Genomic DNA, 24,108 nt, shown 5'->3' with positions numbered 1-24,108 from the left:
ACCATTTCAGCCCTCATTGTCCCAGGCTGTAACCTGAGAGGGAAGGGAGATTGAGGGGAGAGGAGGAGGAAAGACCTTTGACCTTGAATCAAGGGCCATTGAGTGTGTACAAGCAGACGCCCTGAAAGCAAGGAGAGCAGGGGAGTGAAGACGTGGTGAGCCTGTGGACTGCTGCCCCAGCAGGCCCTGGGGACTTGGAACCCCTCCCAGGGCTGATGCCTACCCACCCCTCAGTTACTGCAAAGCAGGGATTGGAGTGGAAAGTGCCCAGGCTGGGAGGCACCTGCCCGATGAGCTCCTCACGTGTGGCCCGCCTGCTCCTCGCATCTTTCTGTGCTTCCTGTCTGCAGGTCCTGGGCGCTCCCATTTGCCCCCACCATGTGTCCCGCCCTCTCACATGGCCCCTGCGGCCACCCTCCCTGCCTGCAGCTTTCAGGCTCTGACCACAGCCCTGCCCTTTCCCCTTGGCAGGAGGGAGCGGAGGCGCCGGCACCACATGTCTGTGTGGGAGCAGCGCACCAGCCAGCTGCGGAAGCACATGCAGATGTCCAGCCAGGAGGCCCTCAACAGGGAGGAGGCGCCGTCCATGAACCCGCTCAACCCACTCAGCTCCCTCAACCCACTCAACACCCACTCCAGCCTTTATCGGAGACCCAGGGCCATCGAGGGCCTGGCCCTGGGCCTGGCCCTGGAGAAGTTCGAGGAGGAGCGCATCAGCCGTGGGGGGTCCCTCAAGGGGGATGGAGGTGACCGATCCAGTGCCCTGGACAACCAGAGGACCCCCTTGTCCCTGGGCCAGCGGGAGCCGCCGTGGCTGGCCAGGCCCTGTCATGGGAACTGTGACCCGACTCAGCAGGAGGCGGGGGGAGGAGAGGCTGTGGTGACCTTTGAGGACCGGGCCAGGCACAGGCAGAGCCAGCGGCGCAGCCGGCATCGCCGCGTCAGGACGGAAGGCAAGGAGTCCTCCTCAGCCTCTCGGAGCAGGTCTGCTAGCCAGGAACGCAGTCTGGATGAAGCCATGCCCACTGAAGGGGAGAAGGACCCTGAGCTCAGGGGCAACCATGGTGCCAAGGAGCCAACGATCCAAGAAGAGAGAGCCCAGGATTTAAGGAGGTGAGTGAGTCACGGGGTCCCAAATGGATGGCGCACAGGCTGCTGTTAGGCATTCCTCAATATAAGCCTTTCTGAGCTCCAGTTTCCCCTTTTATAAAATGGAAATTATGCTGACACACACTTTGTGAAGTATGAATAAATATAACAGGCAGTGGGCTCTGTCCCCCTGAAAACGAGGGCCTGTTGGAAGTGGGTCGTGGATAGAAGGACAGGAGTAAGGCAGTGACCATGGTGTGTGGGTCTTAGCACCTCTCTGCCTGGCTGGGTGGGGTGGAAGGCGGTGGTGGCTTTGTGCCTTCCAGGCTGCCTGAGCTTCCCCACCTTCCCCTCGTGCCAGGCACACCCGCCATTTGGGGACAGCATCTGAGCACCAGCTCTCTCCTCCTCTCTCCACAGGACCAACAGTCTGATGGTGTCCAGAGGCTCCGGGCTGGCAGGAGGCCTTGATGAGGCTAATGCCCCCTTAGTCCTGCCCCATCCTGAGCTGGAAGTGGGGAAGGACATGGTGCCGACGGAGCAGGAGCCGGAAGGTAGCAGTGAGCAGGCCCTGCTGGGGGATGTGCAGCTAGACATGGGCCGGGTCATCAGCCAGAGTGAGCCCGACCTCTCCTGCATCACGGCCAACACGGACAAGGCCACCACCGAGAGCACCAGCGTCACCGTCGCCATCCCCGACGTGGGCCCCTTGGTGGACTCAACTGTGGTGCACAGTGAGAGCGCAGTCCCGTTTCCCCTCCAACCCCACCTCCTATCCTGTCTGGGGCTGGGGCCCTTCCAATAAAGCCACATGGAAAGCACCACCAGGAGGAGTAAATCATCCTTCAAGAAGTAAAAATGAGTGGCAGTTTTCTCCCCGTGTGCAGAACAAAAATAAGCCAGCATTCTCTTCATCTTAAATTTTTCCCATAAAATTTCCCCAAGCTTTTGGTTCCTGTGACCACACTCAAGTCTTCAGAGTGATCACATGTGACTTTGTGCCCAGTGAGATATTCAGCTATTTGCTTTGGTGTATGAATATTTGATGGTGTTCTCTGGGGTCTCCCAGGTGCTCTGCTGCCCCAGCAAGTTAGGGAGCCTCTGATGGAGTGGACCATGGCTCTGCTCACTGAGTGACCTTCGAAAAACCTCTGTGTCTCTTGAGGCCTCAGTTTGTCGTCTGTAAAGTGAGAGCGTTGTACTAGATGATCTCTGAGGCCGTTCCCTGTACTAATATTTTATATGATTCTATTGCTCTTACCAACTCTTTTTCTCCTAGGAGCTGTTAGTCACAAGTTCTCCCTATCACAGTTCCCTTAGGCAACAAATGTTAATTGTTGATGTCCTAAAGGGAAACACAGCAAAACGAACAAACAAACCAAAAAACACTTCTCCACCCCTGCCCTGACCCTACATCCCATCCCTGTATTAATTCCACACCCTTATCCTTGCCCTGACCCCATACCCCATGGCTGCTCTGGCCTCATGCTGTCCCCGCATTAATCCCACCTGCCGTCCCAAGATCACTGAATTGTGACCACAGGGTTCCAGCTTTGATGTTTTCCTCTTTTTCTGTATTTACTCTTTACACCATGACAGTCCTGATCCCACACCTCATCCCTGCATTATTAATTCTACTCCCTATCCTTGCCCTGACCCCATTTCTGCATGTTCTCTACAGTCACATGCCACTACTGCTTCAGAAAGTGCAGTCTCCCATGTCCAGTGGCATGCTTCAGTTGACTTGGGCATGTCTTAGGATCCCAGACCCACAGCTCTTTTGGTGTTTATTTGCTTTAATATGTAAGAAGTGTTTTGGGCCTTCTTTTATGAGAAAGAACATAAAGCTTTACTCTCCCTCTGTTCTAATTCCAGAGCTACTCTTTGGTCTTGGTCATAGGTAAAAGCATGTGATAGGAAGGCTTTTGGATACTTCTTATGACTGACTCTTTAGGAGGAAGCCCTGGCGTGGGCCAGGACCACCAGGATCCACTGCTGACACAGGGTTCCAGGGTGGAGTCATTCAATGAGCAGGGAGCAGTGGGGCCCTTTCCCCGCTGTGACAGCTTCAGCCTCCTGCCAGTTTAACCTATACCATGTCTTGAGTATGGAAACAGCAGCAGCAGCTGAGAGCTCCTCTCGACCTCTGGCTCCTTCGTCCTCCCAATCCTGGGATGCAGTCATGAACCTATACTCACATGATTATTACATTCTCATTTCTACATTAATCATGGCCAAAAAAAAAGCACAGCCAGAAAGGCTGCTGCAAACAGAGTCATGATTTATTGAAATCTTCCATTGCAGGGTGATTCACTGAAAGGCGATAGGATTTTAAATCAGGAACCCATACTAGCTTTATGACCTTAGGAAAGGTACTTAAATTGCCAGAACTTTAGTTTTCCCATCTGTATCATGGGAGTAATAATACATGCCACTCGGTGTATACCATGGGAAAATTCAGTAAGTGAATATGTACAAAGAATCCAGAGTTTAGATGTAAAATCTAAACCTTGTAAATTTTATAACAGAAATACTATGTTGTTTATCAGACTCTAAAAGTTCAACCTTAAAAGAGGAAACATGATCATAGTCATTTATATGACATAAAAGGTTATTTCTCATAACATCTGGGGAGGGTGAAATAAGAAGAGAAGAGTTTAACTCAATGTCAGGTAGTAAATACCCCCAATGCCTGCAGGGCACGTTTGTTAGGGATGTCCCTGGAGCCCTTTCTCCTCCTCTCCTTTCATCCCCAACTAAACACAAATGGTGCCAGTTTCACATGCTGCATGGTTTCTGAAGATTTCAATGTGTTCCTCTTGTAGTTAGCAACAAGACGGATGGGGAAGCCAGTCCCTTGAAGGAGGCAGAGATCAGAGAGGATGATGAGGAGGTGGAGAATAAAAAGCAGAAGAAGGAGAAGCGTGAGACAGGCAAAGCCATGGTGCCCCACAGCTCAATGTTCATCTTCAGCACCACCAACCCGTAAGCCACCCTCGCGTTGCTCCCTCTTTGGTGCTAGGGTAAACGGCCAGGTGTGAGGCAGGGCAGGGTGAAGGGGAGAGGAAGGATGGGGGCCCAGCCATCTTCTTAAGCCTTCCTGGTGGGGCATGGCCAGACATTGAGCATCTGGGGTGCCCACTAAGTGAGGTGGGTTGGTAAGTTACACAGCCTCTGAACTCTGCCCGTAGCCGAAAGAGTAACGTCAGACAGGAGAGCATGAGACATGTCATCAGAAAGGAACTCTTTACCAGTCTTTGGTCAGTAGGTAGCATGGAGAAGGGAAGGAAATCTACATGAGATTGTGTCACCGAATATTCCAGAAGTGGATAGAGCCAAGAATGTGGAGCCTAGAATGACCAGATCACCTGTTTGAGTTGAGAGTTTTGGTCACACTGCTCTCCATGTGGAGTTTTGAAATGGTCTGCTCTGAGCATGCTACTCAGAGCAGAGGCAGGGATATGAAGTGGGCGTGACAGAGCGGAGTCTGGAAGGTTAGATTCAGGAAAGATGGAATTTGGGAAGAGCGTTCCAGCAGGGCTCTGGGAAGAGGGCAACCTGGGTTAAGGCATGTGAGCCATCCATGACTAGAATGCAGAATATAGAATACAGTTACTTTAACCAGAATAACCTGGGGCTCATGAAAACTCATTACTGCTTTCGTCAGGATCTTAGAATCAAGATCTATTTTTATGTTTCTTGGTTCTTTGTAATTTCCTTGGGATGTCCCAGTTTCCTTAGAGTGGGAGAGTAGACATCAAGATACAGCAGAGGGTGCTGTGCAGCCGCCCTGAGTTGGTAGGCTGATGCTGGCTGCTCCCCATGGCTCAGACGTGCCTGCAGATAATGTATCTTGGCTTGCGTGCTGCAGCCTCTAACCAATCTGATTACCTTCTTCCACTGGGGCTTTAAATCAAGGGTGGTGGCTGAGAAATTAAATTGCTCTCCCTGGCGGCTTCCTTTGGCAAGGGCCTGGCTGTCTGGAAGGGGCTGATATGTGTATGTGGGAATGAGGAGTAAGGGCATGGGTGTAGTGGGGAGTGGGCCAGCTCAGCCGTGCTCCACTGCCCGCAGGATCCGGAGGGCCTGCCACTACATCGTGAACCTGCGCTACTTTGAGATGTGCATCCTCCTGGTGATTGCAGCCAGCAGCATCGCCCTGGCGGCAGAGGACCCCGTCCTGACCAACTCAGAGCGCAACAAAGTGGGTGCACAGGGACCATGTGTCAGCCTCCGTAGTACTCTGGTGCTCACCCCATCCCAGCTCTGGAGGTGAACTGAGATGGTAGCAAGGTTTCTGGGGAATGAGCAAGGATTGGAAATTGCCCACTCCTGTTCCTCAGGGCTAAGTATGAACCATTCCCAGACAAGCCCCTTCCAAGCCCAACACACTGCAAGGCTCTGCCTCAAACCGGCCAGGGCTCTGCGAGGCTCTGCAGCCACCCATGGGCTTGGATGTGGGTCTAATGTAGGGTCATGGATGGTGTGTGTGAAGCTGGCAGCTGCAGCTCCACCACAGGGGGCCAAGGCCTCTCCTGGGGGTCCCACGGGTATATGTCAGGAGACATGAGGGACACGAGGAGGATAGGAGCTGACAAGGATTTCAGGTCCCGAGCCAGAACTGAGGGACAGGTATATGGACAATTCAGACCCAAAAAGTTAAGTTCTGGCCAACGAGAGGGAACAGCCAAGGAGTGGCCACTGGGTCACATGGCTCCAGCAGGGCCCATGCCCTTCCTTCTGGCATTTCTCTCAGTCCAGCTAGTGGCTCTAATTCCGAGCCTTTGTTCTGAGGGTGCAGTGGGTGAAGGCTGGGGTGGGCAGGCACGAGTGCATGTGTCCTGGCAGGTGGGAGTGCGTGTAGTAGCCTGTTGGCCACACATGGTCATTTCCTTCTGCCATATATGTCTTTCAGGTCCTGAGGTATTTTGACTATGTGTTCACGGGCGTGTTCACCTTTGAGATGGTTATAAAGGTAAAAACTTCTAGAGAAAACCTGGGCTCTTGGGTTTAGATAGGTCACCTGTCTGCTCCTTAGGCTAGAGCCTTTCCTCAGAGTTGCCACCTACCAGCCAATGGCAGCCCTCAGTAGAGCTTCTGTTGCCCCTTCTCTGGCCTCAGAATCCTGAAAAAATCTGTCTCAGCAAGACACGGCTGCATGGATATGTTTGTACTGGTGCAGGCCTGTGGACATGGCCCAAGTAGGAGGCAGGCAACAGGTGTGCAGGCAGGCTTGGGGCCAGCACTCTCCTCCCCAGTGCTTGTCCTGGCTGAGCCTGGGTGTATGCCAAGGCAAAGGGCTAGGTAGAGATGAGTCTTCCTGGGCTTCATCTAGTCCCAGCCATCATAACACCCCATAGTCTGTCTTGTTCCCAGCCTCATCCATCCAGGATTTTACCCATCTGTGCATATGTGGCAATGCCCAGTGCAATAAATGAAAGGAGGAATGTGGCAGGGTTCTGTGAAAACCAAGGAGTTTAGTGAACCCTGGGTGACTATGAGATGGGGGCCTCAGGACTCAGTCATGTGGAGAAAGCCTGCTGGACCTATGCTCTCATTCTCCAGGTCCTAGCGTAGGGTTGGTTGTGGAGATGGTGGCAGTGGAGGCATTGCCACGATGAACAGAGCTCAGGTCAAGTGTTGCCCACACCTTCTGGGCTCATTGTGGCTGTTCATATCCTTCTTCTGCAGATGATAGACCAAGGCTTGATCCTGCAGGACGGGTCCTACTTCCGAGACCTGTGGAACATCCTGGACTTTGTGGTGGTCGTTGGCGCATTGGTGGCCTTTGCTCTGGCGTAAGTGACTCTTTTCTTATTTGATTCCCTTCCTTCCCCTCTTCCTGGAGACTCCAGTTGATTTGAAGCCCTTTCCAGAAATGCAACATTCAGGGTGATGCCAAAGAATGCCCCTCCAGGAAATCTGCTCCCCAGTCACCCTCAGCAGAGCTCCTGAGCACCTTGCAGCTCCAGCTTATGTGACCTGACTGGCAGAATGGGGGAAGCAGGATTAGGGAGCGTCAGGAGGGAGAAGTCAGAGGCCCTGGGAATTCCTTTCCTGGAAACGAGTAAGCATGGGCAGGCACTCGTGTGGACAGTGCTTCCATGCATTTAGCAATAGACCCAGGAACAGCTTATGGGCCCTTTCTTTCTTGAGTGTGTCAATCAAGGAAGCAGCTTGAAAGAAAGATGCAGAGGGTAGTGCAAAGTTGAGGATCACGGAATCCTAGGCATGGTGAGGTTTTCTGTTCATAGCAGGTGTAAATGAGAGCTCTTCCGGGGATGCAATAACCATGCTTTCGCACACACCTAATAATATGTTTAATCTCCAAAAGGAAAGGCTTTCCAAATTTTCCTTGATAATGTACTTAGGAAAACAGCCTTAAACCATTCAGGCAACTAAATCATGTTCATTATATTTGTGGGATTTTTTTTCCCCCACACATGGATCCAACTCTAGACAGTTTTCAATCACATTCTGACATTTCCTGTGGAATCTAGCCAAGGAAAGGGCTCTTCTAGCCCTCCTGGGTGTAACTAGGAAATGGGATGCTTTCAGGGTATTTTTCCTAACCTGGTGTATAGAGTGCCCCAGAAGGATGAATGACAGCCTCGGGGTTCTGTCTGTACCTTGTTCACCCTGAGCAGCTTCAGCCTCTTCCAGGATGCACAACAGAATTCTCAGAGCCATCCCTCAAGTCTCTCTGAGTACAAGTGGAAGCTTCATCTTTAGCCTCAGCAAGGCTAGCTACACCATGTGGCGAGGCAGGAGAGCTTTCAGGAACTGCTGTCATTGAGTCATTGATGGCAGCTGCGAAAGGAACACAATGTCTTCATACATTTACCCTTCTGAGTGGTTTTCCCTCCAAGGGTTTGCCCTTCCAAGTGTTTAGAAAGAGATCACCATCGGAAGGGTTTGCCCTTCTAAATGTTTAGAAAGACAGGGAAGCTGGGCCGGGCGCGATGGCTCACGCCTGTAATCCCAGCACTTTGGGAGGCCGAGGCAGGCGGATCACAAGGTCAGGAGATCGAGACCATCCTGGCTAACACGGTGAAACCCCATCTCTACTGAAAATACAAAAAAATAGCCAGGCATGGTGGTGGGCACCTGTGGTCCAGTTACTTGGGAGGCTGAGGCAGGAGAATGGCGTGAACCAGGGAGGTGGAGCTTGCAGTGAGCTGAGATCGCGCCACTGCACTCCAGCCTGGGTGACACAGCGAGACTCTGTCTCAAAAAAAAAAAAAAAGAAAGGGAAGCTGACAGTGCTTCTCCTCAAGCTTCTCCTCAAGCACTGTCAGCTTCCGTCTCATCCTTTCCGGCAGAAAAATAGGTGGGGTGAGAATTACAAGATGTTTCTCAAGTGGCCTGGTGGGGTGGGGATAGTGGAGGGCTATGTCTTAAGGAGAGGTACAAGGTACACGCCCAGCTGTGCTAGAAGTGTAGGATCTCCCAGAACCTGCAAGTGGACTGTGCTCCCTCAGCCACGAGACTGTGACATGAGTGGACTGTGCTCCCTCAGTCATGAGAGACCGTACAAAAGAAAACCATGTTGGGCATAGTTTGTGACCCTGAAATGGGCTGGTGATCAAAGTAACTCCAGTGTCCCTTGTCCCCTTGTGCACATGTTAATTCCATTGTGCAGTCACTTTTGCTCCCCACAAAAAGAAAGCTTTCCGTCACGTGTGGCTGGACTGTTCTTGAGGAAATTTTACAGAAACATGGGGTATTTTCTCAAGCATCTGGGCCCTGTCTGGATTCTCGTGGTACAATGAAAGGAAAGGCAACTCTGGCTCCATCAGAGGGACTTCCAGCTCCTCTTCCATCTTCTTGGAAAGATGGATTAAAGTCTAAGTCTGCTTTTGCCCTAAGGAGACCCACATTTTTTGTTAGAGATAAATATTATCCTTAGGTTTTTAAAAGGTCAAGTTCCCTTTTCATTTTACTAATTCATTTGCATAGATTATCCACTGTATCGTTCTTATTTTGATCTCTAAAAATCATGTGTCTCTCTTTGAAGTATAAAGAACAAGGAGATAGAAGCATATAAGAAAGAACCCACCCCATCTTTAGGAAGAACAGAACCCACTGGCGTAACAGGACAGAGTGGCAGGAAAGGTTGGGCTGTGGAACCAGATGGGCCCTTGTTTGAATCCCAGCCCCTTTACTTTCCAGCTTTGTGTCCTTGAGCCACACAGCAAAATATTAACCCTCCTAACCTCAGTTCTCATCTCTGAAATGCAGATAAAATAATGTGTGTAAAGTGCTTAGGACAGGGCCTGATGTAGTGTGAACAATCAATACTTGTTAATTCCCCTCCTCATCCTTCCATTCTCTTATCACATCATGAAATCCAAATATAGGAGCAAATATGTATTGATGCGCAATGTATACAGATAGATGTGTGCAGGCTGGCCCAAGACCTAGTTGTTTTATACATATACACCCCCCTCGCCTATGCCTGTGTGCCTGGTAACCAGGCTGGCATTTTGGTGCCAGTGTGGGAGGAGGTGTGTTTTAGAGGAAGCTCCTGCATGCCTGCCCATTGTCCACAGTCCAGACATCTCTCCTCAGACCCAGAGCAGTGATGATGTGCAGTAGAGCTGTCATCTGTCTTGTTCTTTCTTTGTGCCCTTTGAAACGTGGCAGTGGTGGCTTTGGTGCTGGTGGCAGGGGAAGCCTTAACAGCCCCGGAGCCGAAGCCTCTCTGTTGTTCCTCAGACCAGGTACAGTGCAGGGGCCCCCAGGAACCCCCTGGTTCTGGGGTCCATACTTATGTGATGGATTGAGAGTTATGATCCATCACTTGCTTTTAGTCATGTCACTTCTTGAACTCTCCCTTCGTTTTCTCCGAAACATAGATGGTACTTGCTCACCCTTCTCCATCCATTTTCTCTTTTGCCTTCAACTTTCCAAGCTTGCCATGCCATTCCCTCTCCCCTTTCTGTGCTCATGGAGCAGGCTCCCACTCCCCCTCCTCTGGCCTTCGTCACATTTGCTGAGCAAGGTCCAGGTAATGCTTTCTTTTGCTCATGCACCCATGCTTTCAAACTCTGTCCTGTTCCTTTCCTCATTAATGGCACCAGAGAATTCAGCTCCCCCATCACTTTGGTGGAGTTAGCCAGAGTCCTGCCTGCCAGCAGAGAGAGGACCTGGCCTGGGACAGAGAGTGAAACAAGTCACTGAGCCTATGTCCCTCATGATCAGGGGCTCAGGCCAGCAGAAAGCCAAATGTGGGGTTGTCTGCAGGCTTGTCAAGTATCTCTCTCCTTGTGTTTACAACTTTCGTTATCATATCCCATATATTTGCCCCATAATCTCCACCATTCAAATAACCTTATTCCTGTCCCAGTCTCTTTCTGTCTTTCTTAAAATTGAACCATGACTTACTGAGGAGGCTTCTGTGAAGCCTATTGCTTAATCGACTTGAGCTACTGATGGTGGTTGCCATGGTAGCATCTTTCTGTGGCTCCTCAGAAACCAGGGCTGACATGGCATTCCTTCCACCACCCAGCCAGAGCCTTCTCAGACCCTGGTCCAACCCCCAGGAGCAAAGCCCCTCACCAAGTGGGGGGAATGACCTCTAGCTGAATTCTCAAAGAAAGCTGCGGTGTCCCCTGAGCCCTCCTGCCGAGGCGTGTGCCTGCCACCATGTATGTTTTCTACAAGCATATATGTTGTTTATGCAGTGGCTGAAGAGAAGACTGTTCTCCACAGCTGCATACATCAAGTTAAGGGAATGTTTATAATGTAAACCTGGAAAATTCCGTTGGGGAACTTTATTGACTTTTGAGGAGGAAGGGAAGGGGATTTTTTCATTTATTTATTTTTCTTCTTGGATTTATTTTAAGTGTGGGCAGAGCAGTGGATAAAAAATTAAATGGAAAGATACCCACATTGCAACTTTTCTGTTCTTTCCAATTCACTTTTACATTATAAGGCATTTATAAGAACACTCAGGTCTCATTCCTTAAGCTCAGCGTCCCTGCAGGGAGGTGGGCAGAGTTTTGGCAAAGGTTGGGTTCAGGGCTTCATTATTCCACTGTCCTCACAACGCCTGCTTTCTGGGCCACATGGAGACAGAGTGTTTGCTGACTATAAATGTCCGCAGCTGTGCCTTCTGTACTTTGAGGTTTCAAGAAAAGTCTGGTGAGTGGCTGGATCTATGAAACCTTCCTCTTTTATCTTTTTCTTTCCAAAGAAGAGGGATTCTTTTGTGTGATTTTATGTGAAAGGACCAGAAACCGCTTTGCCCAGTTTCCACACACCCTGTTGCCATCTCTGCTGCTTCCCGGCCTCCTGGAGGGAAGGCAAAGATGGTTACAGCCTTGGCATTTCCAGGGATCTGCACATGAGGCACATTCCCCTGCTTTGGGGGGCCCTGCTCCCCAACCAAAGTCAGCTGCCTTGTAGGGAGGTCACGCAACCACTACACAGATTACATTCCTGAACCTCACAGAACCCTCATGTTTCATGTCTTTCATGTTTAGTGAAGTGACTTGGGCAAACAGGTGGACAGGGACAGAATCTCTGGAGAAATGCAGGAGAGGACCAGAACACCTGTGTGTGTGTGTCTTTCTGTGTGTGACACCTGCACTCCAACCCAGGACCCTCACCCTCTCCATTTCTACTGCTCTACAACATGTTACTTGACTAGCTCCATTCACATGAGCAGGTGAGCTCTCCTGGATTGGATTCTAAGTAGTCAACTCATGGCTTATAATTGCTCAGCAGCAGCACAGATGGTTTAATAGAAAAATAACTAGCAATTTTGCTCCCATCTCCTCCCCCACCTCAGAATTCACGATGGCCTGTGCATCAGTCAGTTATACAGGCTCTCCGGCGGCTGACGCCAAAACTTCCTGTTGCCATTTGCCGTTGTAGCAGGGCATGGGGTGAGGTCAGGACTCCCTGGCACTCAGGAGATTTGGCTCACAGACGCACTTGGCCTTTCATTATTCAGTCCTTAGCCAGAAATGAAAAACATGAGTCAATCTGCCTTCTTGATGCCAGAAGGAACTGGAGTTCCCACATTAGCTTTTATTACATTCTTTTCATTAAAGTATGTCACTTTCCTGACACTTGACACTCTGCCCTAGTCGCTGAGATGGATAAGGTCCATTGAATGCATTCAGCACTAGCTGTGGCAGCAGAGTTATATACACAGGCATGGACAATTTTAGATTTGGAAGGACCCTAAGGAGCCAGAGAATATGTTCCGCTGGGAGTGGTGGCTCACGCCTGTAACCCCGGCAAGTCGGGAGGCTGAGATGCGAGGATTGTTTAAGGCTGGGAGTTCGATAATATGGTCCTCTGGTTCTGGATTTGCTTGTGGGATTTTGTGTGTTAGAAGGTGAGAATGTGCACATATAAGGAAGAGGTGGCTATTCAGCACCAAAATGGTCATACACACTCATGCTCAGCACCACATGGAAACAACAGACAAACATTTCACCCTAAACCTGGTTGGTTGTTTCTCCTATTCTTCACTCCCTGCCTGTGTCTGAGGCAGTCCCCTCAAACCTCCAGCGTTGCCTATGGGACTTCTTTCTTGACAGAACTTCCCTCTTTTTAAACTGAAAGGGGAGTCTGCCAAAGGGAGCAGTGACTGCACATTAATCTTGGAGGCAAAAAAAGTGGACGAAGTCCTGCTTCATGCAGAGAAGACCCATTTACCACTGAGCCAGACAGGCCATCCAGTTCCCCTGTTCTGTGGAAGAGAACGAAGGATTAAAATTAAATTTAGCCGTCAAGTAGCCCATTAACTGTGGATTTAGGAGGCCAGCTGAAAAAGAATTGGAACTTTCCAACTGTAAGCAGATGGGAGGATGTTGTTCCCTGAGACTCCAGTTTAAAAGTCACCTCAAGAATGACTACATCTGATTTTTGTGCCCAGTCAAGGACACTAAAGATGATCAATGCCCATGGACTTTTGAGGTGCCTACTGCTATATCATAGCTGCATTGAAAATGGAGTTTGGGAGGGAGGAAGGAGGGACAGAGTGGCAGCCACGTGGAGGGAGGGAGTGTCTGAAAGGAGATAAGTCCTCAGTCTACCTACTCTTGGCATTAAGTCTCAGCATGCATAGTTTTTAGTGAACGCTGGAAAATGTGTTGTCTGTTGCGTGTGACATTGGTGCTGCCGAGGAACCGCCTGTAGAATATTCACTTTGAGACCTTTATCTTATGGAGGCAACGGCTGTGAACACCACAGTATTATTATTATTTTAATCAACAGCATGAAATTGGGAGATGGTTGGTTGTAAATGGGATCTCAGCCTGTGGCCACAGACCCAAGCAAAATGAAATGATCCAATCAGGGAACACTGCCCCATCCACATGGTAACCAACAACCAACCAGACCCAGATACAAAAAGCACCCTGTCATCCTTCACAACCATGGGAAGAGCCCAGTACTGCTGGATTAGTGGAAACTCCTCATAGTGCCCTCCAGATTTAAAAGTAGATTTTAGGCTGGGCGCGGTGGCTCACGCCTGTAATCCCAGCACTTTGAAAGGCCGAGGCAGGCGGATCACGAGGTCAGGAGATCGAGACCATCCTGGCTAACATGGTGAAACCCTGTCTCTACTAAAAATACAAAAAATTAGTCGGGCGTGGTGGTGGCGGGTGCCTGTAGTCCCAGCTACTCGGGAGGCTGAGACAGGAGAATGGCGTGAACCAGGGAGGCAGAGCTTGCAGTGAGCCGAGATCGTGCCACTGCACTCCAGCCTGGGCAACAGAGCAAGACTCTGTCTCAAAAAAAAAAAAAAAAAAAAAAGGTAGATTTTAGAGTTACTTGGGTCAGAAGACTTCATAATGGACTTGGGGACCATCAACACAGATCATGCCAGCCACCTGCCTAATCCATATGCACAGGGGCACAGCCTAGCATTTCAAATTAGTCTTCAGTGGGACAAGTGTATTGGGTGGACTTCCACCAGCTCCAAGGCCTTCTTAGAAAGATCAGCAGATGAGGGGTCTTTGGGTATGTTTAGAATAAAAAGACAAAAGAGACAACTAAGTCCACTGTTCACCAGATTGAATAATAAAACTGCTAGGAGACAGTTAGATGCTCTGCTGTCTCCTGCTGCTTCTCAGTGTTTGGAGAGAAACACCACCAGTTGGAGTATGGTGCTGTGTATGGCAAAGGAGGAAGCTTACAAAAGGCTCTCAGGAGTGTGTGTGAGCTTGTTGAGGTCCGTGTGCAAGAGGTAAAGGATTATGCACCAAACACTTAGCACAGAGCTAGTGCTCTGGTCACATGACAAAGAAACATGGCAGAGTAACAATAGATTGAGGGTTCGAGGGTGACCCCAAGAGATGCTGAGGCATGGACCACGAGGAAAAATAAACCCCAAATGGCAGCCGCTAAGCAATGACAAGGTCAATGTGGTAAATTTAAAATTTTCACAGAAGCAGATGAACATATCCTTATCTGCAGGTCCTAGAGAGACAGGCACTGCCAGCGCAAAAGGGGAAACTTCCCCACAGGTCTTTAGAATTTTTAAAGTGCTTTCACACTGTTTATTTTATTTATCACCGAGCAGTCCTGTTTTACAGTTGAGAAGTGGATTGCCTGAGGTTTGACTAGTCTAACTCATTTGACTAGTAAGTAGCAAAGCCAGTTCTTGAACAACCTTGGTGTTCTGATTTGAAGTTCAGTGTTGTCTCCATTATGTTAAGCGCCCTTCTACACATCATGTTCTAGTTAGCTCCAAGCAATTAACCCCTGTAAGCTAAGAGCAGTGGCTTGATATAGATCTCTCCTCAACCTACAGATCCTTCTGTCTCTACCTGGTGACAGACAAGACCTATGGGTAGATGGAGAAGGGCATCCCTGAACTTGTCCATCTTGATGTTTCATCTGCAACTTTTTTTTTCCTACGAACCCTCATAGACCCTAAACTGATTACAGGGAGTATGATAGCTCAGTATTTGAGATCAGGAAGTACTGGTCCTTTTACTGTTTCCTTCTTTGGTTAAAACCCTCCAATGGTTCCCATTTGAAAGGCACTGTAACATCACAAATAAGAGCATAGGTTTCAGAGTCAGGTACATTTAGGTCTGAATCCCAGCACATTAACTGCCTTAACTTTGAACCTCTGCTTCTTCATCTGTAAATGGGGATTCAAAAATAATATTTTGGTCCTATGAGCATTAAACAAGGTAAAATGTATTTAATGTCTGCTATAGTGCCAAGCACTTAGTAATTGTATAATGATAGTTATTATTTCCTACCAAATAATAGTCCAGACACATTAGTGAGACACTCGAGGCTCCTCACAGCATGACCCCTCCATCTACCTTTCACTCCTGCAAGCCTGGCCATTGCCTGAGGCAAGAGATTCCTTCAGATCCCTGAGCTATTCTCTGCTGAGCTCATGGGGGTGGGCAGAAGGCCATGGCACTTAAAGGACAGAAGGGTTCTTTAGAACCTGATGTCCCTGCTCTGCCCTCATGGGAGGAGAGTCAGTTCCTGGCAGAAATCAACTTGAGAGCATGTCCTTTGAGAAGAGGGGACCTGGGAGGTGAAGAGCAAGATTACATTGAATGCTGAGTGATTACACATGAAAGATCTGGAGGGCAACTTGACAATTGAGCTGGAAAATTCTCATCTTTTACTGATGAAACAAGAAAAAAATGTGTCATTTTTTTCTCCTGGAGAGCAGCCAGGAACCTACCAAATAAATAGAAAATAAATGGTAAAATGGGTGGCCCAACTGAGTCCCAATTAAAGTGAGATCCGTGCATCCTAGTGTGTGGAATTGTCCTTAGATTTTAACATTAGAGTCAATTTTTGAACCTGATAGAAATTTAATTAGGCAGTGTAAAAACATCTGATGATAATTTAGTAGCAGAGACTAGCAAAGTATTACCGAACAATTACATTTAAATGATTTGTAAAATGCACGTGAATTATTTCCAAAACAATGTGCCTCAGTTAAGGTACTTGAAGAGCTCATCCTTTTAGTTTAGTGAAATGTCTTCCTTGCGATCTTGTTGGCTTTGATAATGGCTTAAATCACTCTTGTATGTGTGGATTTGGGAGCAGTACTTTGGCCTAGTCCCTGTGTAAATTATATTTTAACTAATGGGGACTAAATTGTTGAGGTTTTTCTTGACTCCAGGGCCTTTGTTATTCAGTACTCTTTTCATTTCAAATGGCAATTTTTAAATCAGTTAAATCTTGCCCCTGGTAACAAAACTGAGGATGAAAGCATAGTTTTCTGCAGCTATTCCAATTTATGGCTTTTCAATGGCTCCTCTGCAGTAAGAGACCTGATGAAAGATGTGTAGAGCAATGACTAATTTTTTTTTTATTTTACTTTTGGCCTGTGTGTGATTGCTGTCCCTGGCTCAGACCTGTGGGAGTTACGATGGGACAAATAGCCCCACCCAGTGGTTTGGCAGCCACACTCAGTTGTTAAGATTGGAGTGTACCATTAAGGAACCCTGTTTTCCAAAACAAGGGACAGTGGTGAGTTTGCATTATGCCATGCATTATATGATCTATGTGGTAATATAATGAATTATACCATGACGTTTTACTAGGATTCTGGGGGGAAATTAATTCAAGAGAGCAAATTATATCCTTTATCCAGGTATGTGGGAAGAGCAGAAAATATTGGGGCCTCCCGCAAAAGATGCGTGTCTATGAGCATGACCTCTGAGAACCTTTTCAGATGCTGCAGGATAGAAAGGTCTCCGAGATGAGGACTTGAGTTAAGCAGAAGGCAGAAGCTTGGGGTGTGTGATCCTAGACCACCTGCCTATATATTGATCTCCCACCCTATTCCTACATCTTAGAGATATGAAAGATTATCCCGTAGTTCTTCCTTAAGACAAATGTAGCTTGGGGAAAGGGAAACCTACGTAGTTATTTTGGTAAACTTTTTAATTGGTTTCATTTTTCCTATGGCAGCTTGCAGTTATACTTTTATTTATGTGCTTGTTTACTTGAGGTCTGTCTTCCCTACTAGACTAGGTAAGTTTCAAAAGGTTGGCAACCTCATTTGGTCACAACTGTATATGCAGTATGCAGAACAGTGCCTGATATATATTAAGGACTGCACAGATGCTTGCTATATGAATGAACAAAGGTGTGTTTGGCTGACCTACCATATGCCCTGTCTTATATGTGAGAAGATGCTGGGGGAGATATTTCTGTCCTCTGAATATTTGGAGGTTATCACATTAAGGATTTAAGGTTTATAAGGCCTTGGGTCTAATTCCCAAGTCATCATTCATTTGGCATTTATAGTGAAAATTAATTTAATTTTGAATATGGGATCATTTGTTGAGTAAAATGACCATTAGAAGTCTTTCCTTGTGACATACAGTAGTGGAACATAGGTTTGCCATACATTGGCAAAAAATAAGAAAGGAAAGAAAAAAAGTAACCTTTATCACAATCTGCAACTAAGAACCAAAACCTGAATTATGAACACTTCTTCTTAGCAGTAGGCCAGGACAGGGAATCATGAGATGCAGGTTCACCTATGGTGAACTCACTCAGTGAATGATCTTAGGCAAGGCAGTTCCTCCTGGGGCCTCAGTTTCCTTTGCAGTTGGGTGGATTTCAGGGATCTCTTCCAGTTCAGAAATTCACTGTGCTGTTTGACAGAACTTTGAACTAAAACCTGCTGGTGCAGAGCCTTAGTGGTTAAGAGCAAGAGCTTTGATCATCATACGTGCTTGGGTTCATGTCCCAGCTCTGCCAATTGATGCCGGGCACTCTACCTCTCTGAATCTCTTCTGTGAAATGGGGATAGTGATTCCTATGTGCTAAAGTTAGGAGGTTTAAATAAAGATTTGCACTAAAATTGCTTAGCACAGAGTCTGGCCCAGAATCAATAAATATTCAAAAAATTTAGAAGTTGTCATTACTTCTATCTTGAAGATATTTATGCCCTTACTTATTTTAAATGCCTCACCAATAGAACTGGGATGATTTTTCATCTTCAAACTGCACAGTATGCTCACAATGGACAGGTGGTCATTTAATTTATCAAAAGGCAAACTTTGGTGTGACATCATGATCTTGACAGACAAATGCCTCCCTCCCTTATTTCAGGTTAGTTTAACAGTGATGCTCCTCTGAGCTTCTAAGAGACATCAGTGTGTCTCTCTCTGAGTGGTTGCGTGTCCCTCTTTAGATGAAACCCTTTATAAGCATAACCATGCCAGTGTGTGAGAGAATTTCTGGCCCGGAGTGGGCATAGTTCCTCCAGCCTGGTTTCTTATAAATTCACTGGAAACAGAGTTTGTCTGAAGACTACACAAGAAATGAAAGTAAACGCCTGTACTTAGAAAACTGCAGTTAAACCAGACTCCATGAAAATAATGCACAATACCCAGAAGCCTATGTAGAATTGTCACTTGTGCTGGCAGAGGGTCTTTGCCCCTGCAGGCTGGGACAGTGGCCAGGGAGCAAATGGTGTGCTGGCCCTTCCTTTCACAAAGGTGTGGACACTCTAAGTGCCAAGGCTGTGGGTGGGGTCCCTTGGGCCTGTGCTGCTCTGATTCCCTATCATTGTAAGGCTCTCTTTTCTCCCTGAAGTGTTCTGACTGTCTTTCTTCTCTCTACCCCAACCCCACTTTTGTTTTATTTTGATTTTCTACTGCTCTCTGATTGGATCCTCCATAGGAACGCTTTGGGGTAAATATGTTCAATTATCTTTGAAGTAAAAGATACAAGGAATGAGTTGGAGGAGCAAGAAAGTATGGTTGGGAGGAGAGGGGCTCATGCATTGAGAAAAGAGTGATCAGCTTTTATTTATATCCCAGAGACCAAAATCAGGAGTCACCAAGCCTTCTTGGGAAATGATCATTCTTGTTGGTGTGGATATGTATTAGGCTCATATGTTGCCTCTTTTAGGTATGTAGACAGATGAGCCTAATGCGGTGAAATAGTTTGTAAAATATACCAAAGCCTCTGGATGTTAAAGACCATATGAATGCAATGCTTTTGGATTATTTTTATTCAGATCTAGGATTGAATAAAAGTGACTTGTAGGTCATGGCCTGTAATCATTAAGAGAGTCTTAAAATAAACATTCTGGGCAAAGTCAGCATTCCTTGAATTCAATTAAATATCTTTTGGCCTCGCTTCTGTGAAAGAAAGCCCTTGCAGTTCCCACCTGATGTTCTGCACCCCATTTCCTCAGACTGTTGGTATAAGAGTAATCTGGGTCAACATGAAGAAAGAGACAGAGCCTTACTCCACTATTTGGAGTCTTGTTTTCCACCATTTGTGTGTTTTATAAATGATAATTATTTGAATTCAATGCAGAGGTCTCAGGGGAAGAACAGGGAAGAAAGAGAAATGCAAATTTATTGTTCATTTTATTCCTAAAAATAAAAAGAGAAATATACTGTCACTATTAGGAGTAAACATTTCCAAGAGGCTGAATAGGGAGGGTCATTAGCTGTAGGGCCAGGATAAAGGTAGGCCGGGCCTGCAGTTTGGGCCTCCCCCAGCCCAGTGACTCTCTGCAGCCTGTGCTAGGTGCACACCGTCTGCAATGGAAGGTACTGCGGGAAAAGCCAGCCACACAGAGGTACTGCAGTGTGAGCCAAGGTCCTGGCTAGAAGCCTGCATGACATGCTTTCTCTGGAACACGTGGCCCAGCGAGAGTGTCATGTCTGCCACCACCCTGCCTCACCTTGCTCTCTCCTGCACTAATGAACTGTGCAGTGGTGACAAACCTAGATTAAGTCAAGTGCCCTGCTGAGGCTTGCTCTCAACTGTGGGTTCATCAATTCAGCGAATATCATTTGAGAACCTATCATTTAACAAGCACTGGATTTGGCACAGTGGGGATCTGAAGTGGGCTACTGCTCACATTCCCTAGTTGACGTGTCTTCTGTTTTCATTGTGCCAGGGTGGTAATCAGCAGCATTAGACTGGTAGTTAGGGAAGGAAGTGTTTATTAACGTATGTGCATGGATGCCTCTGTGTGCCTATGTGTTCCTCTGTGTGTGTATATATGAGTGTGTATGTGCATGTGTGGGTGTTTATGCATGTGGATGTGTGTTCATGTGTGCACACTGGGAAGTGATTTGAGAATATTCCTGAAGCGTTTTTCGTAGGATGTCCCTGGAGTCAAATCTGACTCAAGTTTCTGGCTTCTTGCCTCCATCTCTCCCATACATCTCTCCCCTTTTAGCCTGTTGTTGCTAATGCCATAGTTTGAATGTCATTTTTATTTCTCCCCCATTCCATATGATTCCCTGGGGGCCTCTCCCCTGCAGAACCAACAAAGGACGGGACATCAAGACCATCAAGTCTCTGCGGGTGCTACGAGTTCTAAGGCCACTGAAAACCATCAAGCGCTTGCCCAAGCTCAAGGTAGTGTTTACAGAGTTTGTTCCCATCAAATCCCCTTCTCCCGTCTTCTCTCTTTAGCCATGGCTGGCCTGCCTTTGGAGAATTTGTTCTGGGGATATTCCTTTTTCTCACATGGATATTGAAGTTCTTTTCATCTGTCTGAGCTAAAGGTCTTAGTTTCAAAGGAAAATAGCCAACATCCCAAGAAATCTGTAAGAAAGCTTTTCCTTTTAGTTCAGACCCAGGTGGTATCTACTCTCCAGTGTGATATGTCATCCAAGAGGGAATCCTGTGTGGCTTTGTCCTGGGGCCTCCTATGTCCCCAGTGCAGACCCAGAACACCAGAATGGACGCAACGGGACCCCTCTGTGTGTTGTGGTCTGCGTAGCTTTTAAGGCCGAGTATCCTGGGACATTTTCTTTTTCTTACAGCTCTAGAGGACAAGAGGCTCTTCTGGCCCCACCCTTTATAATTTTGAGGCACAGATAGGTCAGTAACTTGTCCAAGGACATGCAGTCCATTTTTGGCAGAGGCAGAGAAGAAATGGGGAAGTGAGCTGACATGAATTAAGTTCTTCCTATTGCCAGGACTTTTACTAGGTATCTTACCCAGATTTCTCCTTGTCTAATACTCCACCTGCTCAACTCGCCTGGGGCTCCACTTTCCATGAGCCTTCCTGCCTCTCAGGAAAGCATCATGCGCTCTATTACACAAGTCTGCTAGCCTGTTGAACCCACCTGCCCCACCCCACATACTTTGCTGTTAATAGAAGCTGAATCTCCATGGGAGGAAAGTTCTTTCTCCCTGAATTCCTATGAATGTCAGCAAGTCACTGCCAGGGAGAGGAACAGAGCTCCTGGTTTCCAGCCCCAAAGTCTTTCTGCTGCTCAGGCCACACAGCCAGCCAAGCCCCATCTTCAGGGGCTACACCAGAATACTTTCCAGCAAGCAGACTCAATTCCCTAACTTCTGCATCGCATGGAATCATGCAGTGCTTCTCAAGGTATGGGTCATAGGCCACCTGCATCAGGATCACCTGGGTACTCCTTAAAATCCAGATTGCTGGCCACAACACAACAGAGCCAGAATCCCTGTGGGAGGGGCTTGGAGTGTGCCTCTTAAACCGGCTTCCCAGGTGACTCTTAGAATATAGTGTAGTTTGAGAACCCCTGTCAACATTAAAAAGAACCCACGTGAGTGCCAGGCTCAGCTCTAGGACTTAGGAGCTATATGACCTAGGGCAAATTACTTATTCTTTGACTTTCTTTCACATGGGAAATGAGGACACCTTGTAACTCATACATCTGTGGTGTGGAGAAAATGAACTGATGTGAGTGGTCCCTGTTAGAAAACTCAACATTTCCTCTGGAATGCCTGGGCCTGCTCTCCCAAGCCTGCCACAGGGGACAGAGCTTGGGGAGGGCTCTTGTGCATTTGACTCTCCCTTGCTTCTCAATTCCCACTTCCTATTGGATTCTCATCACCTCTGATACTCTATGCCCACCCCAACCCCAAACCTCCTTCAGGCCTCATAGCACTGCTTCCCTTTCAGCCATTTGGCTCTGCAGAGAGGTGGCAAAACTAACTAGGTTCATGAAACAGAAGAAAAGTCACTTCTGAGAGGCCCTGATGTGACTGAAACCTGGCTACGTTTCAGAGCCCAGGGGCCCTGGCCCACCGCATGGGTTCCCAGAGAGAGACACCCATGCTCCCAAGGAAGTGACCTAGCCGACTGCTGTCCTCCCTGGCTACCCCACTTTGCCCCTGGAGGAGGCACTTGCACAATGTCAGCTGTTTATTACTACCTTCCTGCCCAATAATGGCCCAGTTCAGCACCTGCCCATAAATACTCATTGGGTTGTGCCTCACACCCCACAGTGTGCTGCCTGGGGCCCTGACCCTTATCAGTGTTGTCAGTGATCCTGCAGGGCAGGATTCAGTGGGCCTCAAGGAGAGTGCAGACAAGCTTGATGAGATTAGTTAATAGGCCAGAGAAAGCACCCTGCAACCTTGCTTAATTCTGTTAAATTAGAAAGGGCTAGTTCCTCGCTCTGCAGCTCCATAACCTGAGGGAGACGTAGGTGGCTCTGACGATTCCACAAGGCTGCCTGTCACTCACATTCCCCGCAGTGTTGAACTAATTAAACCAGCAGTGCTTCACCCAGTGCTGCAAAGAAGCAACTGCACAAATGCAGCACCACTGTAGGGCTAGATTATCCTGTGAGCTAAACCTAAAACCTAGAAAATAACCTAAAAATGGCCTGAAATGTGTTGAATTCCCATGTAACTCCTCACAGCTTAGGGCATAGAGTGGAGGTCACTGGAGGTCTGTCGCCTTTTAACTGAAGTGTAAGTCCCTGGTTCTATCTACCCAGTCTCGCCATCTCTAACAGAAGGTGTGTATTGGTCTTTCCCACTTTACTTCTATTGGTCTTCATCCCCAATGCAGCCACCTTCACTAGAGAACATTTACATGAAGTACTGAATATAATCACAAATGTATGAACTTGCTATGAAATATTAGTGAAATGAACAAAGATGATAGTGTATTATTACCTGATCCTTTTAGAAAGGTAAGGAGAAAATAATACATAATCAGTATATAATTTGAATCTAAGAATGTCACCAAATAAAGCACAAGCTATTTAAAGACTAAAATGGGCTAAATGATCTCAAAGATCCCTTCCAGCAATACACTTCTATGCTTCACACTAAGTGGAGTACCCGTACCAGGAACCCACAGAGGACCACATTCCTTGCTTGATATCATCGGATTTCTACTGCGTTGGGTCTACATTCATTTTCAGAACATGTGTTCCCATCTTAGGTGGTAGGTCCTTGCAGTCATAACCAGCTTAGAAGCCAGCCCTTAATCTCATGAGCGATGCCTCACCTCTTAGCAGGAAATTCTATCCTGGGACAACTTCTTAGTGGGGCTTGGTGGTGGTGGTGTGGCCCAGCTCAGCTCTAGGCAAGTGTGCAGACCATCACAGGGTTCACTCAGCAGGGCTCTTTGCTCTATCCACAGGCTGTCTTCGACTGCGTGGTGACCTCCTTGAAGAATGTCTTCAACATACTTATTGTCTACAAGCTCTTCATGTTCATCTTTGCTGTCATCGCAGTTCAGCTCTTCAAGGGAAAGTTCTTTTATTGCACGGACAGTTCCAAGGACACAGAGAAGGAGTGCATGTAAGGGCCGCCAGCACATCCCACTTGATTTTGCTGAAGCATGTCCTGATGAGCCCACTCCACCCCCACAGGTCCACCTTCCCTCCTTTCTATCTTACCCATCTCCACGCTTCTTTCAGCAAAAAGACAAAACAGGGAATCAATAAACTTTTTATTGAGTGCCTCTTTTGTGTCAGACATGAAAACTTGAGTGTAAACTGTCTTGTACCATGACATTTTACACTCGAGTTTTCATTTTAAACCCCTATAATGAGCTATTGAAGTGAGTTTTATTTGCTTATTATACAAGTGGAAGCTAAGACTCAGAAAGTTAACCTTAAGCAAGTTGCTCAAGGTTACACAGCCACTAGTGAAAGGGTTGGGATTTACTGCCATATCCATTGGGCACCAAATCCCATTTTTGCTCCATGGTAAAAATACGTTCCTTTAATAAAATTCCTTTTCCTTACACATATATGGTGATCATTATTACTCCCAAATTATTGTGGCCTGTAGAATGTGCTG

General features: G+C 47.4%; 1 protein-coding gene across 12 annotated transcripts in view; it reads left to right on the top strand.

Annotated features, from left to right (window-relative positions):
- Positions 1 to 24,108, top strand: part of CACNA1E (calcium voltage-gated channel subunit alpha1 E) — a 498,649-nt gene that overhangs the window by 421,408 nt on the left and 53,133 nt on the right. For 10 of the 12 annotated variants that reach the window (XM_017951640.3, XM_021929889.2, XM_021929885.2 and 7 more), the window contains 9 exons: positions 472 to 1,113; positions 1,510 to 1,823; positions 3,915 to 4,074; positions 5,164 to 5,293; positions 6,005 to 6,064; positions 6,781 to 6,887; positions 18,733 to 18,744; positions 20,340 to 20,436; positions 23,444 to 23,604. In XM_017951640.3, the coding sequence (XP_017807129.1) occupies positions 472 to 1,113; positions 1,510 to 1,823; positions 3,915 to 4,074; positions 5,164 to 5,293; positions 6,005 to 6,064; positions 6,781 to 6,887; positions 18,733 to 18,744; positions 20,340 to 20,436; positions 23,444 to 23,604 (1,683 nt within the window). The remainder of the gene's footprint in view (positions 1 to 471; positions 1,114 to 1,509; positions 1,824 to 3,914; positions 4,075 to 5,163; positions 5,294 to 6,004; positions 6,065 to 6,780; positions 6,888 to 18,732; positions 18,745 to 20,339; positions 20,437 to 23,443; positions 23,605 to 24,108) is intronic. The other 2 variants (XM_021929872.2, XM_021929883.2) reach the window with 1 other exon arrangement.

The sequence above is a fragment of the Papio anubis genome, chromosome 1 (assembly GCF_008728515.1).
Source record: "Papio anubis isolate 15944 chromosome 1, Panubis1.0, whole genome shotgun sequence".
Lineage (NCBI taxonomy): Eukaryota > Metazoa > Chordata > Mammalia > Primates > Cercopithecidae > Papio > Papio anubis.
Note: the sequence above shows the minus strand (reverse complement) of the source record. Positions and strands in the feature narration are given on the sequence as shown.